The sequence below is a fragment of the Podarcis gaigeae genome (assembly GCF_964106915.1).
Source record: "Podarcis gaigeae genome assembly, chromosome: 12".
NCBI classification, from domain to species: domain Eukaryota; kingdom Metazoa; phylum Chordata; class Lepidosauria; order Squamata; family Lacertidae; genus Podarcis; species Podarcis gaigeae.
The window spans coordinates 40051570-40067377 of NC_139688.1; the positions used below are offsets into that span (position 1 = coordinate 40051570).

General features: G+C 41.2%; 1 protein-coding gene across 2 annotated transcripts in view; it reads left to right on the forward strand.

The window, feature by feature from the left end:
- KCNH8 (potassium voltage-gated channel subfamily H member 8) overlaps window positions 1-15808 on the forward strand; it is a 157225-nt gene that overhangs the window by 129443 nt on the left and 11974 nt on the right. Inside the window, exons 12-13 of one of the 2 annotated variants that reach the window (XM_083705591.1) lie at window positions 9263-9301; window positions 12919-13280. In XM_083705591.1, coding sequence (XP_083561717.1) covers window positions 9263-9301; window positions 12919-13280 — 401 coding nt within the window. The remainder of the gene's footprint in view (window positions 1-9262; window positions 9302-12918; window positions 13281-15808) is intronic. The other variant, XM_083705592.1, reaches the window with a different exon arrangement.

The following is a 15808-nucleotide window of genomic DNA, read 5'->3' on the forward strand; positions in this document are numbered from 1 at the left end:
TGTGCATTCCACAAACTTTAATGAAGTCCCAAAGGAAGATGAAAACCTCTGAGGGAAGCATGACTTCTCTCCTTTTGGTACTATCAATATGTGTCACATCGTGGAGAGAAAGATGGCTTGCTTGAATATGTAGAGATCTGTCACTGCAGACAGGATGTATAATTAGCATGAATGCTTTTCCTACAAAGCACTAAAAATAGCACTCATGTGTTCCATCCTGCCCAGCACTGACAAAACCAAATATTTACAAATTGAAAATAATAAGTATTATATAGCCAAGAGGAAAAGAAAGACCCTGGCTGTCTTTGAATGGTTTTCACATTGCATATACAATAATGTGTGCACAAATCTCATTGGTTGCAAGTGGGATTCATTCACTTTGAAGATGTAGCTGTGTGACTGATGCTTGGTATAGGCTGAAATCCAGAACTCTGATCCTGCATGGGTCTTTCACTGTAGACTATGACTAGGAATAGGGACACGGGTGGCGCTGTGGGTTAAACCACAGAGCCTAGGACTTGCCGATCAGAAGGTCGGCGGTTCGAATCCCCACGATGGGGTGAGCTCCTGTTGCTCGGTCCCTGCTCCTGCCAACCTAGCAGTTTGAAAGCACGTCAAAGTGCAAGTAGATAAATAGGTACCGCTCCGGCGGGAAGGTAAACGGCGTTTCCGTGCGCAGCTCTGGTTCGCCAGAAGGGGCTTAGTCATGCCAGCCACATGACCCGGAAGCTGTACACCAGCTCCCTCGGCCAATAAAGCGAGATGAGCACCGCAACCCCAGAGTTGGTCACAACTGGACCTAATGGTCAGGGGTCCCTTTACCTTTACCTTTATGACTAGGACTGGGTTGATTCTGGTTCTCTCGCTTTCTCATTTTTCCAATCTTAAATCCAGCTCTCCACATTTCTGCAGTATTTTTTAATATCTATTTTTAATCACCATAAAAATTCTTCAGCCTTTTAGTGCTAATTTCTCCTAATAGACAGTTTTTTTGTTGTTTGCAGTTTTGACTACTGTACACTTGTTTTTTTGCAAGCAATTTGTTCTGATGCAAAACATTTTTGTAAGTTTCTTTTAATAGGTTCTTTTTTATGCGTAATTTGGAGGACTGCAAATCAAAACTTGGATAAGTGTGTAACTTAGCTAACCTACTGTTTAGTAGGTTTGCAAATTTTGTGCAGGACTCTTCCCTCCAATACTTCCTTGTAATTATTTTATGCTCTCTAGCTTGGCTGGGCAGCAGAGGAGGGCGGAACATATCTGGCCAGCTTTTAAAACAGATGTTTGATACACATAAATAAAAAATGAAAGTGTTTTGTACTGTAATAGGAAGCTAAATTACATCGCCTCCTAATTGTTGTTAAAGATATGCTACTAAATATGCTAGTTCAAGAGTTTGCAACCCTAGGCTTTGTGGTGACTGAAAGAGGGACAAAGCTCAACTATTAATTTTAGCTTTTAAACCATTTTGAACTCTCTCCCTCCTCATTCACCTCGCTTCCTAGGATTATTACATGAGGCACCAGATTATAAAGCTTAGCCAGAGGGTTACATGTTTGGACAAGGGGGGTGGAGATCCATAGTCCAGCAAAGCGGCTTATCTGTGTTTTTAAAATGTGGTGCAAGGAGGTTATAAAGCACTGAGCCAAGTAGCCTTTCGGCCAGAAAAACCATCTTAGGTTCAACAGGCATTTGTGTGTGAGAATGAGGGATATGTGTGTGTTAAATCTAAACACAATTCTGTTCTGCTCACAATAGCCCTGGAAGAGCTAGAACATACCGACTCAAAAGGAGGAGTTGCAGTCCTATGCACAAGTTTTACAACAAAAATCATGGGATTATAAAACCAAAGGGCATGAGGGCAAGCTTGTAATCAGCCACTTGCCTGGTTGCCTATAGCAAGTTACAAATGACTCAGAAGTCCAAGAGAATCCCAGTTGCACTGTAGTTTTTAGTTTGAAAGAGCTAATAACTTTGTCTTTGAGACAAAGCAGCTCTATCTACATCACAGTCTGTTAAACAGTCATTTGCTTTCCCCTTTTCTATTTCTATTTTTTTTTTTTTTTTTGAAACTGTGAATTTCACAAGTTTGTCTTTAAATGCAAACAGAATCAAATTTCTCCCTCGCCTAACCATAGTTTGTCCTGGTTCACACAAAACAGTAAACTGTGGTTAGCTGAAAACAAAAGTGAATGCTTCCCGTCTTCCTTGTTGCTGCACTGGAAGAGAAGAGGGGAAGGAGGAACCATGTGAACCCAAGACTCATTAACATAGCTATCAACTATGGTTTAGAATTACATCCAAACATAGCTATTATCTTCTGAAATGCAGGGAGTGTAAAGTCATCAGTTAAGTCCTAGACTTTTCCAGTGCTGTGCAACAATTAATAGCATTGGGTTCCTTTCATTTGTTTGACAACTTGTATTGGTTGGTATATAAATTGTTCCAACTAACAGGAAGCCATACTTATTGACTGCTGTACTGGAGTAGAAGCTCCAACATCCAGCTGCTATGATCCATTGATCTCTACCAATAGAGAGACAAGTAGTTGCCAAAATGTCCCCATTCCCCCAATTAGTGAGCAGGACCAGTGGTCAGGGATGGTGGGAACTGTAGTCCAAAAACAGCTGGGGACCCAAGTTTGGAAAGCACTGGTTTAAAGCATTTGGAATTTTGATATACAGTGGTACTTCGGGTTACATATGCTTCAGGTTACATACGCTTCAGGTTACAGACTCCGCTAACCCAGAAATAGTGCTTCAGGTTAAGAACTTTGCTTCAGGATGAGAACAGAAATTGTGAGGCAGTGGCACGGCGGCAGCAGGAGGCCCCATTAGCTAAAGTGGTGCTTCAGGTTAAAAACAGTTTAGGTTAAGAACAGACCTCCAGAACGAATTAAGTTCTTAACCCGAGGTACCACTGTATGTTTGGTTAGACCTGTATGTGATGTATTTTATGGACACACTATGCATTGCATGTAATGAAGGGCTAACACCATTTTTCTTTAAAGATAAATGCATACCCTCCAACATTTCTTCAGTGAAAATAGGGACATCCCATTCCATAAGGATGATTTTACTATTTATACCCCACACATCTTATACTGGGTTGCCTCAGCCATTCTGGGCAGCTTCCAACACACATAAAAACATAATAAAACATTAAACATTTTTTTAAAAAAAAACACTTCCCTATACAGGATTGCCTTCAGATGGTTCGGGGTGGTGGTGGTTCGGATAACTCCATACCTTCCAACATTTCTCCAATGAAAACAGGGACATCCTAAGGAAAAGTGGGACATTCTGGGATCAAATCAGAAACCGGGACAGCTTCTCTAAATCAGTGACGTCCCTGGAAAATAGGGACACTTGGAGGACTTAAAAGTGCATTAAAGTGCACTATGAATGGAAAACCAGAGGGAGAGTGATTAAACCTGGTCTCATTGACTGCTTTTCAGCTCAGTTCTCTGCCCAAACTGCTCCCCCACTGCCCACAGAGTCCCAGCTGAATCAAGAGCTCAGCAGCAGGAGGTGCTGTGGAAAATTTGACTGGAAACAATAGCTAACAGGGAAAGCTTTGGACACTTCTGCCCACTACTAAAAATTGCTTCTACCACAGCTGTAGTGTATATATATATATATATATGCAGGTTTTGGTGTCCTCGGGTGTCTTCCCGTGTAAAAGTTGGGGTGTCTAGGCGACGTTTCGACGAGGTCTCACCCGAGGACACCAAAACCTGCATTCCTGTACCCGTGAAAATCTACGAAAGCATATATATATATATATATATATATATATATATATATATATACACACACACACACATACCCTGTTAGTGTAACAACCCTATGCACAAATATGACATGGCTTCAATATACACATTTGTGTTCAACTTGCAAATTGTACCACAGATGGTGCAGTCCATTAAATGTATTCAAGATCTACCGCTGGAGCATTTCCCACCAAAATTATTGGCATTGGACCCCCCCTTCTGCTGCAGCATACTTTATACTGCAAAATTATTGACTTGACTGTGATGCCAAAACTACTAAGTGTTGCAACAGCTCTTTTTTAAATAGCCATGCTTGTTTGGAATCCAATTTTATTGCTTTGCTTTTAATCTTCACTAAACCATCTATATAAATGTCTGCTTTAGAACCAAACTAGACACGACGCAGGAGATATATTACTAGCATAGGCTTCATTTTATTTCATTCCTACTTTTTTATTTTTGTTACTATGCAAGCAGCTGCTTGGGGCTTCTAATTTGATCAGAGAGGCAGCCCTGGGAAGAGAGTGCTTTAACCCTTTCCCTTACCTAAATCACAACTTTAGCCTGCTGTTAGTTATGTTGCCCGGTGTGTGTGGGAGAACGGGACGTGGATTGGCAGGGATGTGTACAATGTCAGTAGCTGTCTCTTTCCCCCCTCAGACCCCAGATGGAGCTAATAACTATTTCAAATGGGTGCAATTTAAACCAGGGGAATGCCACAGAAGGCAAGGATACTTTTTATTGATTCAGTGCCAGGTGAAAAGTCATCCATCTGCTTGGGCTTTGTGGGGAATAGTAGGAGTTACATTGTGCCTGAAAGTGAGCATCCCAGGTTGCGGTTCCCTGGGTATTTTTTATGGGTAGGTTATATTTTTTATGTTCTGTGTTGAACCATTTATTCTAGGGTTGTTTTAGTGTTTTATTGTACTATAATCCTTCCTGAAGGATAGGTCAGAAATAAATAAACAGCCTCACATGGTTGGTTGATTTAAAAAAGAAAAGAAAAGAATAAAGCATAGGAGAGCCTAATCATCATATGTATATCCCATATCAGGTCTTGTTGAGCCCTTATAGCTTCATGTAAGGTAAAAAGCTAAAGGCAAAGGACCCCTGGACAGTTAAGTCCAATCAAAGGAGACTATGGGGTTGCGGCGCTCATCTCACTTCCAGGATGAGGGAGCCAGAGTTTGTCCATAGACAGTTTTCCGGGTCATGTGGCCAGCATGACTAAACCGCTTCTGGCGCAACGTGATGTAAGCCCAGAGTGCACAGAAACTCCATTTACCTTCCCACTGCAGTGGTACCTATTTATCTACTTGCACTGGCGCGCTTTCAAACTGCTAGGTTGGCAGGAGCTGGGACAGAGCAACAGGAGCTCACCCCGTCATGGGGATTCGAACCACCAACCTTCCGATTAAGGCTCATGGTTTAGACTACAGCGCCACCTGCGTCCCAATATAAGCTCCATATAAGCCTTACCTTACATATAAACATGTGTGTTTCTATCCAACTTTCCCTCCCTCTCCAATCCCGCCGGGGAGCTGGATGGATACAAATACCCCTCTTCAGTGTCAGTGATGGCTTGTGTGAGGTGATGAGCAAGAGTCTATGTGTATGCAGCAGTGAGGGGGGGGGGTGCCGTTCCAGTAAACTTTCCATACATTCACAACTGTATTTCTGTGGGACCTAACTTTTCTATCCCTGTAAAAATACAATGAATACTGTCAGCTCAGAAGCAGAAGAAACATATTTTTTCGTTTGTTTGTTACTTATACTACTTTTTCTGCTGGCACTAAGGGAAGTGCTCGAATATTTAGGAGTTCCCTTGTCTGCCAGAGATACATAAAATGCATTCAAACTGAACAGAAGCTGAGCAAGCTGATGAAGTGAAAAATTAAAATTCAGAAGATGTTGGACTAGAAAATTGTCTTGGGAATGTTATATTCAATTATTGAGTTTAGTTACAGTAACAATTATAGCTAACCTAAGAGGTCCTTCAGATCGCATTTGTCTCAGTAGGATGCAATTTGGGGATTTACATATTTCATTCAAAAATAAAACATATATCCTCCTGCTCAAAGGAAAGTAGAGAGAGATGAACATGTATGAGTCACTAAGCTTTTAGGTGATACAGTAATCCCTTGTTATATGCTCACATATTTTCCATTACCACACAGAAAAATCCCTGGGAACAAAGCATATGACATTTGATCTACATTCATATTGCCAACATTCACAAACAGAATTTTGTACTTCTTAATACTAAGCATATTACCATTCCAATTTGAGTGGAAATCCAGTTCAAAGGCTGGGTTAGTGAATTTGCATAGCTCTGTCCAATATGGCTGCCGAAGGGCAGAATAATATAATTTGAGTACTCTTTAATATTAAAGATGGAATAATTAAAAAATATGTCATACAGATTTGTCTCTCTCTCCCCCCCCCTTTTATCTGTAGAAAACTAGAAAGGATGAGCATTGCCATTATACTAGTTCACAGGGTTCTCAACCTTTCGTGGATTTTTTTCAAGGAAAGGATATGGGGGCCACAAAATGGACTGTTGCAAGCGCATGGCCAGTCACAAAATAGCTGCTCCCACTTTTTCAGGATCACCCCAGAACTAGCACACACTCACATAAACACACATGCTCGTTCTCCCTAACATATTTTATGACTGTCAGTGTGGACCAAGATACTAGTGATTGCTTTAGTTCTCAGTACCACAATGGCATCACATGGAAGAAGGTATGAGCCTGGTGAAAACTGAATTACCGCTGCATCATCTCTGGGTTTTAGTTTTCCACCCTGCTGTGGAGTCACACATTTGAGTTAAATAACACAAGCTGGTGATTGAAGATCTATGCAAAGGTTTGATAATGTTGTTGCTTTGTGTTTATTTGGTCTGTCTCTCACACTTTTCTCCTAGAATCAATAGACCGATTCCTGTGATCAGAAAAATCAAAGCCTGCTTTTCTCTTTTGATCAAAACATTTCTATCTCCTCCTTGTTGACCTCCTTATCTAGGGTTAACCAAAGCCTGTTCCCAGCATCCTTTAAAAAGTATTAAAGTGCTAAGAAATCAGGGCATCTCTGCAGGTCCTCTCACAATTAATGCATCTTCTATTAAATACACTAAGAGGCAGAAAGGTGTAACCATGGTTATGTGTATTCTGTGGCCTTAAAATTTCCTACAGTTTACTGCGTCTGTCTTTGTCCTTGTTTGTGTCTGTGTGACTGCTTTCTGTTTGGAGACAAAGAAGAGGCAGTAGAGACAAAAGACTTTTACAGAAAACACAGGCGACATCACCCTTCACAGGGAGCTCAATGAATTCAGTATTTTTTTATATGTTAAATATTCATTCTCATACTCTGTCCAAATGCTTCACTTATAGAAACAAGCAACTCAAGCTCCATTTCTGCAGATTTTTGAGAGAAATATTTATCAACTATTAATATAAATTCCCAGAGAGGTACAATTTGTAGACATGGAAAACAAAACAGATATGCATCCTATAGACACACTTGCTTTGAGGGTCGTTCTCATTTATCTCTGTGGGATTTACTTCCAAGTAAATATGTGTAGGATTGGCCTACAACAATACCATCTCAAATAAAACCAGAGCTGATGTGGAGCAGTCGTTTGGACACTACTTACCTGGAAGTAGCTTACCTGAGAGTAACTCCCACAGAATCCAGTGGGACCTGTCTCTTACTATGCATTATAGCATTGCCCTAGAAGGATGCAAAGAGATGCAACATGGAAAATACACAAATGGGATCGTCTGTGGATTGGTTAGGCTACTTCCAGATGGGTTCATTTGCAAATGGGCTGTTCCAATACAGCAAATGGGACGTTGACAACAGTTCAGTTTAGGTTAGTTTTTGTTTTATTACTAATCAGATTTCCCCCGGAAATGGTAAATCCAGATTAAATGGGGGAAAATATGGGCTAGCCTTTTGATGCCAGCCATGTTGTGAGGATGCTGCAAAAACTTACATTTATGGGGAGCACTGATCCCACAATGAACATCCATCTGAAAGCACCATTACATGTAAAAACCGCCACTTGGAGCACAAATTAAATCATGGCCAAGGGTGCCAGAAAGCTAATGAAGCTCTTCCCTGTCTCATTTTTCTATCTCCCAAGCTGCTATTTGCCCTGCAGAGGAAAACATAAAGGCACCATAAAAGTACCTGTGCATTTCGCCCTGCAGATGCAACAACTTTGAGGAGGCAATTTAGAGTGACTCTTTCAGATGCTTTTCGACTACAACTTCCTTCTTGACCATTGGCCATGCTTGTTTGGGCTGATGGGAGTTGGAGTACAGCAGCATCTGGAGAGCAACATTATTGTTATTGCAATTTGATTCTTCATGAAACTGAGCCAACATTCATCATTCCCTTGGTTATGATAGATAAGGGAGCACAAAGGAACGCAAGATCTCTCCCAACAAAGAGTATCTAAAGGTGTGAGTCATTGTGTTTGAACGTGTGAGAGGAAGTAGCAACTAATGGTAAGAACGGCTAGATCCAATGGTTCTGTTCAGAAAAGCATCCACAAGTTCAGATGTTTTATTTTTTTCCTGCCTGTACCTATGTTTCCAAATTTTACAAATTGGAAATCTCACAAGAACTTGGTAGAGGAACAAAATGAATGACTGACATAGCAGATCCACACTATACATTTAAAGTATATCATATCATTTCATTTATTTATTGAAATCTATATCCTGCTCTGCCCAGGGTGGCAAACAGATACAAAATTTAAAAATGAAAACAAAGGAAAAATACTTAGAAAGGTTCTAAAAACAATACAGCTGGTAACAATTAAAAGCAGTGACTCTTAAAAATATCCCAAACTGCACCATTCTAATGGGCATTTAAAGCATGTGACTCTAGAAATGAAGCAATTGCTTCAGATCTGATCCTGCAGTAACATCCATCAGCTTAATTCTCATAAGTTCAAACAAAACACAAAGGTTATATAAAAACAAGGGAATGCATTTAGCTGCACAGTGAAAAGATCAAAGTGTGTGCATGCATGCTCAGTGCGAAAAAAATGCAAATTATGCCATATACCAAACCAAAATCTGTTGTTTTTGCTAGGCGTGTTCTATCCCATGGCACATTCAGGCATATACAAAAGATGAAAATCAAATAAGATTATATACATATGGGCACCATGCCATTAAAAAGCCACTTCTTTTTTTGTGGCATGGTGCCCTTATGCATCAAAACAGAAAGTACCACCTAAGAAAAAATGGTGGGCTTCAGTATTAGAAGTGAATATTTGCTCACATTTTAAGACATTAAAAAATAATTCACTTTTCTCTAAACCGTTTTGTCAACTGATTTAGCAAACAGACATGAGAGACAATTGATGTGAGATTTCCCTTTTACGCCATGCCCTGCTCTAAAATTGCTGCTGGAAAAGCCACTATTGTGCAGATTCTGGTATTTGCTACTTCCTCTATTTGTTGTTCTTTTCAGGTAATCACAAGATTATCAAACAAGTCTGCAATCTGTCAGGTATGGTTGACTGATTTTAATATAATGAGCTTAGTTTTAAAATACCTGTGGCTGAATCCAAATTCCTTTTCGGGTCAGAGTGTCACCTTTGGATCCCAACAGGCACTGAGATGATGTACCTTTTTAAAAGGTCCTTGTTTATAATGGGTACAGTAGTGTTGGGTTGGCATGGATAAACTTGCCTGTTTGCATGCCCAGTTGCTACCTCTGCATTTTAAAGCCAGGCCCTGCATGCACAGTTCTCATTAAATATTGGGCTGCTTCATATCAAAATACGATGCGTTTTGCATGCTGATTCTAACTTATGTATATTGATGCATCTCCCCAAAAGATCACCTTCTGAATTGCAACTCACAGTGACGTTTGAAATATTGATTTCAAAGCAACAGACTTTTACTATGCTTTATCGACGTGAACGTAGCAATTTCAAAATCTTGAAAGTACATAGAGAGAAACTCCCTAGCCAAATTAGGTTCATGTTATGACTGAACCTAATAACAAGAGTCCACAGAATTCGCCTATCCGAACAATAATATGATGAGGGTTCGCAAACTTGATTTTATACTTATATGAGTTGTATTCAGCTAACTTTTACTCAGAGTTCACCCACCTAAGTTAGATATGGCCATTAATTTCAGTGCATCTACTCTGCAAAGAAGTTAGTTGAATGCAGCCCTTTCTGTTGGGTTGAGTTCAGGCCCATTTTGTATGGTTGCCATTCCAGAGAAAATGGGGCCCAGATAACTAGCCCTTTTGATTTTGCATATACATTTGAACATCACATCTCTGTGCAGCCATCCGGTGATATTAGAGGGGGGCAGAGCATGTTCTCGCCTTCCTTCATGGGCCAGAGTGGAAGAGAGGTACCGCTAATGTCCTATCCGACCCGCAGCCTCAGTGAATCTACTGAAGAGACTACCCACACTTTCGTTCTAATAAGAATAATACTGGAACTCAAGCCTGTCTTGGAAGTCCTGACTTTTAATTCTAAGTGTAGGGCAGCTTTTGCCAACCAGCTGCCCTCCAAATGTTTTGAACCACAACTCCCATCAGCCCCAGCTAGCATGGCCAATGATGAGGGATGATGAGAGTTGAAGTCCAAAACATCTTGAGGGGACCAGGCTGAAGAAATCTGGTTTAGGAACATGCTGTAGTTGCTACATGATAAGGAAGGGCATTTTGCTCATGTTCACTGATACTTTCTGTTGTTATTATTTCACCTATTAGTACAGATTTTGAGTGAGCCCCTAATAAACCTTGCCACATACATTTTTTTTTTGTTGTTTCTTAAACCAAATTCAAAACAGAGGTGAATTTGGGTTGGTCAGCCTATGAACAGGACGCAGGGTCTACATATTTTCTCCCAGATTGATTTTTCATTCTGATGTAATATTGCTCATACTTAATCCTCCATGGACATTGCGCCATGAAGATAAAACTTATGTCATAATGGGACCATACTGTATACGTTCTCAGTTGAGGACAAAATATAGATGAAAATCATGATGATCACCAATATGATATCTTGGTTAGAAGGTTAGGACTAAAAGCTTTTAAACCCTGGTCCAAATTTTTGGTGAGTCTTGAAGTTCCACAAGTTAGCTGTCAAGGTAGTGGCCAATATAGTAGTCAAGTAGCCCTTTCCCCCTGGCCTAGGGGATGAGGTCTAAACTCACCCAGCCCTACAAAAGAGGCTCCTCAGAGGAAGATTGTCTGGCTATTGTTTTATTGATTTAACATGCTGTAAAATGCTTTGAGATTTTATTAAAAATATAAAGCGGTATAGAAATTAAAAAAATAAATGAATATATTTTATCCTATTCTACCTGTGAGTTGTGGACATAAAAAGAAAAATTGCCACAAGCAGGATGGAAATAGGATAGAAAGGAAGAGTAGAGCAAGCCAATACAGACCACGGGGCTTGTTAGCAACATCACGCTCATTTAATCTAAATATGAAACTGCATCTGGAATGTACACTGCAACCCACATGGAGTAAGTATATCATGGAAAGGAGTAAGGCTACATGTGGGGGGAAAGTTCCTGATTTTAAACCCAAACTCCAGTTTCAGGATCATTTTCTTTACCGAGAAATGTTGCCTAGTTTTGGTTCTTGCAATTCACACAGTGCCTGTTCTGCTTTGAAGCTCTCGGACATCAATAGTGTTGTCTACCGTTGAGCAACGTTACCCTATTTGGATTCACTTAATTTTAAATGTTCTCCCCTACCTATTATTTCTGCAAAGGCTCTTAGGGCTATTTACTATTGTCAGACAACGACTGATAATACACCTCCCTGAGCCCACACACCTGCAAATAGCATTGTGAAGGTTTTCACTCCAGCTTCTCTTTGCATAGGATGCACTCGCACTCTCTCTCAGCAGGTGTGCCTATATTATCTTCTTCTTTGGCTTAGGAAACTATGTAAGATCTACCTTTTTACTAAAACTTTGAGCTAGTTTTTAGGGGGAAAGCTGGTCCAGTTCATTTGGAGTTGTTTTATGTTGTTATTTGTCAGTGTGGATTTGTCTTTCTGTTTTGTTTTGTTATGTACATTTTAATTTGTTGCCATCCAAGCAAATTTAGAAACATGGGATTTAAGAGATTTAAATAAATAGGTAAATTAATTAGACAACCTATTTATCTATTACACAGCTCTGTATGAACTAAAAATATGGAACATTTCTGGGTAACAAAATGCATTTGCTTACATTTTGCTGAACTGTGTTTATAGACCCATATTTTATAAATCTCCTCACATAGTGGAATCCCATTTAAGGGGCCCAAGAAGCTTCAAAATGTTTACGATGGGAACATTTGTGGTCTTTGGGTTTGATTAAATGCTCAAAAGTTTTCTTCCTCTCAGGAAGAGGCTTCCATCTTTCTGTCTAATTCTCAGGGCACTTAAAAATTTGGGTGCAGGGTGCAAGCTTACCTTGTTGCAAGGTGGCCAAGAGTGGCGTGCCTCTCTGAGTTTTTCTTTCCAGTAAGCTTTCCCCCAGCACGCTGCAGCCTCCTTGGCTGCCCATGCCTCTTGATCTGAAAAAAGCTGCATGTATCTTCCCATTATAGTGCAGGCACCCCAGAAGGCTACAAAGTGCAGGCTACTGGTAAGATGATGTAGATTGAAAGACAAGACACTCACAAACACCATTTGGCCCTCCCAAAAGTGAGTTAAGCACAAAAAGCACCTCTGCACCCCACCCAAGAGAAATTCATTGCAATTTCCCCCCCTTTATTAATTTTCAAATGCAATTTCTTTCCTCCTGGGAAATGGATGGAAAATATGTGGAAGGAACATTGGATTCTCAGATACAGTGGCACCTCGAGTTACAGACGTTTCAGGTTACAATCGCCTCAGGTTACAAACCCTGCTAACCTGGAAGAGTTACCTCAAGTTGAGAATTTTGCCCCAGGATGAGAACGGAAATTGTGTGCCAGTGGTGCAGTGGCAGCAAGAGGCCCCATTAGTGAAAGCACGCCTCTAGTTAAGAACAGTTTCAGGTTAAGAATGGACCTCTGGAACGAATTAAGTTTGTAACTAGAGGTACCACTGTAGTTACGACATAGCAAGCAGATTTCCATTTTAATTTCAATATGAATTATCCGCTATTTTAGGCAGACTCGAAAGGAAATGGAAGCATCAACAAGAGACTTCCCTCTATTGTGGAGGATGAGGAAGAAGAGGAGGAGATGGTAGAAGAGGAGGCTGGTACTCTTTCTCCGGTCCATACCAGAAGCACAACCTCCTGCTCCCAGCAGAAAAAGTCAGGAAGCAATAAAAGCTATCTTGGGATAAACTTGAAACAGTTGGCCTCAGGAACTGTGCCCTTCCACTCACCTATCCGAGTTTGCAGCGCAACCTCCTCTAGAACCAAGCATGAAATGGAACTGCATTATTACTCCAAAAGGAGAGAGAAGAACCTCAAGCTGCACCTTACATCCCTAAACAGCACTGGTCCCCCAGACCTCAGCCCCAGGTAAATATTAGGAATGTCTCTTACAATGGCGCGCACCCAGTTTCTCTTTCCATACCAACATTTTTCCTATGATCATAAATGTTTTCTGTTCTTTGATACTGTCGCTAACAATATTGTTGCCTTAAAATTACCCACCAATTTAAACCACTTTAAATACAACCCATAAAGGAGTAAATTCACTGATTATCTAAATAATAACTGTAGAAGTTTGAAGACACTAGCAGCATTAAAATAAATCTTATGACATGGACTTGAATAAAGAGGAAACTGTGAGATGAAGACTGGAAATAGAAAACTGTTGGCTTGAGGGAGGGAAGTCATTGTTTGGAAGAGCAGGGGGAAAGGAGTTGTACAAATGGATGTTGAAATTTATTGTTGTTTGTTTAAAGTGAAAATTTAATAAAAAAGTATTTTTAAAAAATAAAATACAACCCGTAAAGGAATAATGGTTCTCTATACAGAAGGCATTCAGAAGAACTGGTAACTAAAAGCAGTACAATGCACAATGTTTAAGGGCACAATAAGACCCTATCCGTGGGACGCAGGTGGCGCTGTGGGTTAAAGCCTCAGCGCCTAGGACTTGCCGATCGAAAGGTCGGCGGTTCGAATCCCTGCGGCGGGGTGCGCTCCCGCTGCTCGGTCCCAGCGCCTGCCAACCTAGCAGTTCGAAAGCACCTCCGGGTGCAAGTAGATAAATAGGGACTGCTTACCAGCGGGAAGGTAAACGGCGTTTCCGTGTGCGGCTCTGGCTCACCAGATGCAGCTTTGTCACGCTGGCCACGTGACCCGGAAGTGTCTCCGGACAGCGCTGGCCCCTGGCCTCTTGAGTGAGATGGGCGCACAACCCCAGAGTCTGGCAAGACTGGCCCGTACGGGCAGGGGTACCTTTACCTTTACCTTTAAGACCCTATCCAGCATTCATTATGGGAGACTGAGGCTACAGTCCTCTACTCACTTGCCTGGAAGTAAGCCCCACTGAGTTTTATGGGAATTATTTCTGAGCAGACATTGACAGGATTGCACTGTAAGCACAAAAATCATCCTTACTCATTTCAGTTTAGTTTGCCAAAATGCACCTGCATCTTTCAACATCCCTTCAACAGACCTGCTTTAAAAATTGTCTGTTTTTCATTCAGAGTCCTGGAAGTCAGAAGGATATGTAAAAAGAACACAAAGTATGAGGGGTTTTTTTTAAGGATCATTGAAACAATGCAGTCCCTGAGCTAGCCCATAGAGCTTGGCTCATGAACGTTTCAGAGCTCTGGAAGGAATGGAGGAGCAGTATGTTTTATTTTATCTTATATAAAAAATTGATACCCTAATTGCAAAATACCCACTCAAGGCACTTTGAAGGGAAGTTCCCTGGCCGGAGCTAAAGCTTAGGCAGAGTCTCTTTATATGAAAACCTTCCTTGCCCATATGACAGGCCTGCCCCCAGCCCTGCCTATGGCTGCCTGATTGATAGGTTTGCAGGGTTTCCCACTGACCATATGCCCCGGACATTGCTGGGATTTCAAAGGTGGAATTGACGTCCAAGGGGAATTTCCGAAAGGCATGGGGTGGATTCCTTAAAAAAACAAAAACAAAACCTGAACAATTTTGGAGGTGTCCTGGTTTTTACTTTTTGAAACATGGCAACCCTACCACAGGCATCTGACTGGCCACTGTGAAGACAGGGTGCTGGACGAGATGGCATGATCCAGCAGGCTCTTATGTCTTTATGTCTTACCATATTTTTTGCTCTATAAGACTCACTTTTTCACTCCTAAAAAGTAAGGGGAAATGTGTGTGCGTCTTATGGAGCGAATGCAGGCTGCGCAGCTATCCCAGAAGCCAGAACAGCAAGAGGGATTGCTGCTTTCACTGCGCAGCAATCCCTCTTGCTGTTCTGGCTTCTGAGATTCAGAATATTTTTTTTTCTTGTTTTCCTTCTCCAAAAATAGGTGAGTCTTGTGGTCTGGTGTGTCTTATAGAGCAAAAAATACTGTATATAAAGTGATTCTGTCCAACCTTTGGCTCCGTCAGCTTAGACAATCTCAGGGACTGTGCGGTTCCTTGGAGGGTTGTTCTTTTAAGTAACAACAGCCTTTGCACAGCTGTCTCCCCGCAGTGCAAAAGCAGAGAAACACTTGATTTCTCAGCAAAGTGCTTAGCTGTTTGCTTTAAGGCTCTCTCTTTTGTTGACCCATGCAAATTTTAAGACGGAGGTTCAGCTCCCTTCTCCTGAAAATGCTCACAGACTGCATTCTCACCTTGAAAGGCTTTCGGAAAGACATTAAGCTGAACCCAGTGGGGAGGTCTGCTGCATGAGGTCCATTGAGAGAAATCGGAACAGCATGTACTACTTCCCTATTCATTTCAATTTGGCTTGTGCAGGAAACATCTCAGTGAACTGTGTCCATAGAAGCTAGCTGCAGGAAGGAGTGCCTGAGGAATAAGAAATGGGAGGGGGGGGAGGAACCTTCTCCTCCACTGCCACGTTGCTGATTTTAGCTTAGGACAGTTATGAATGAAAGTAATCACCTTTA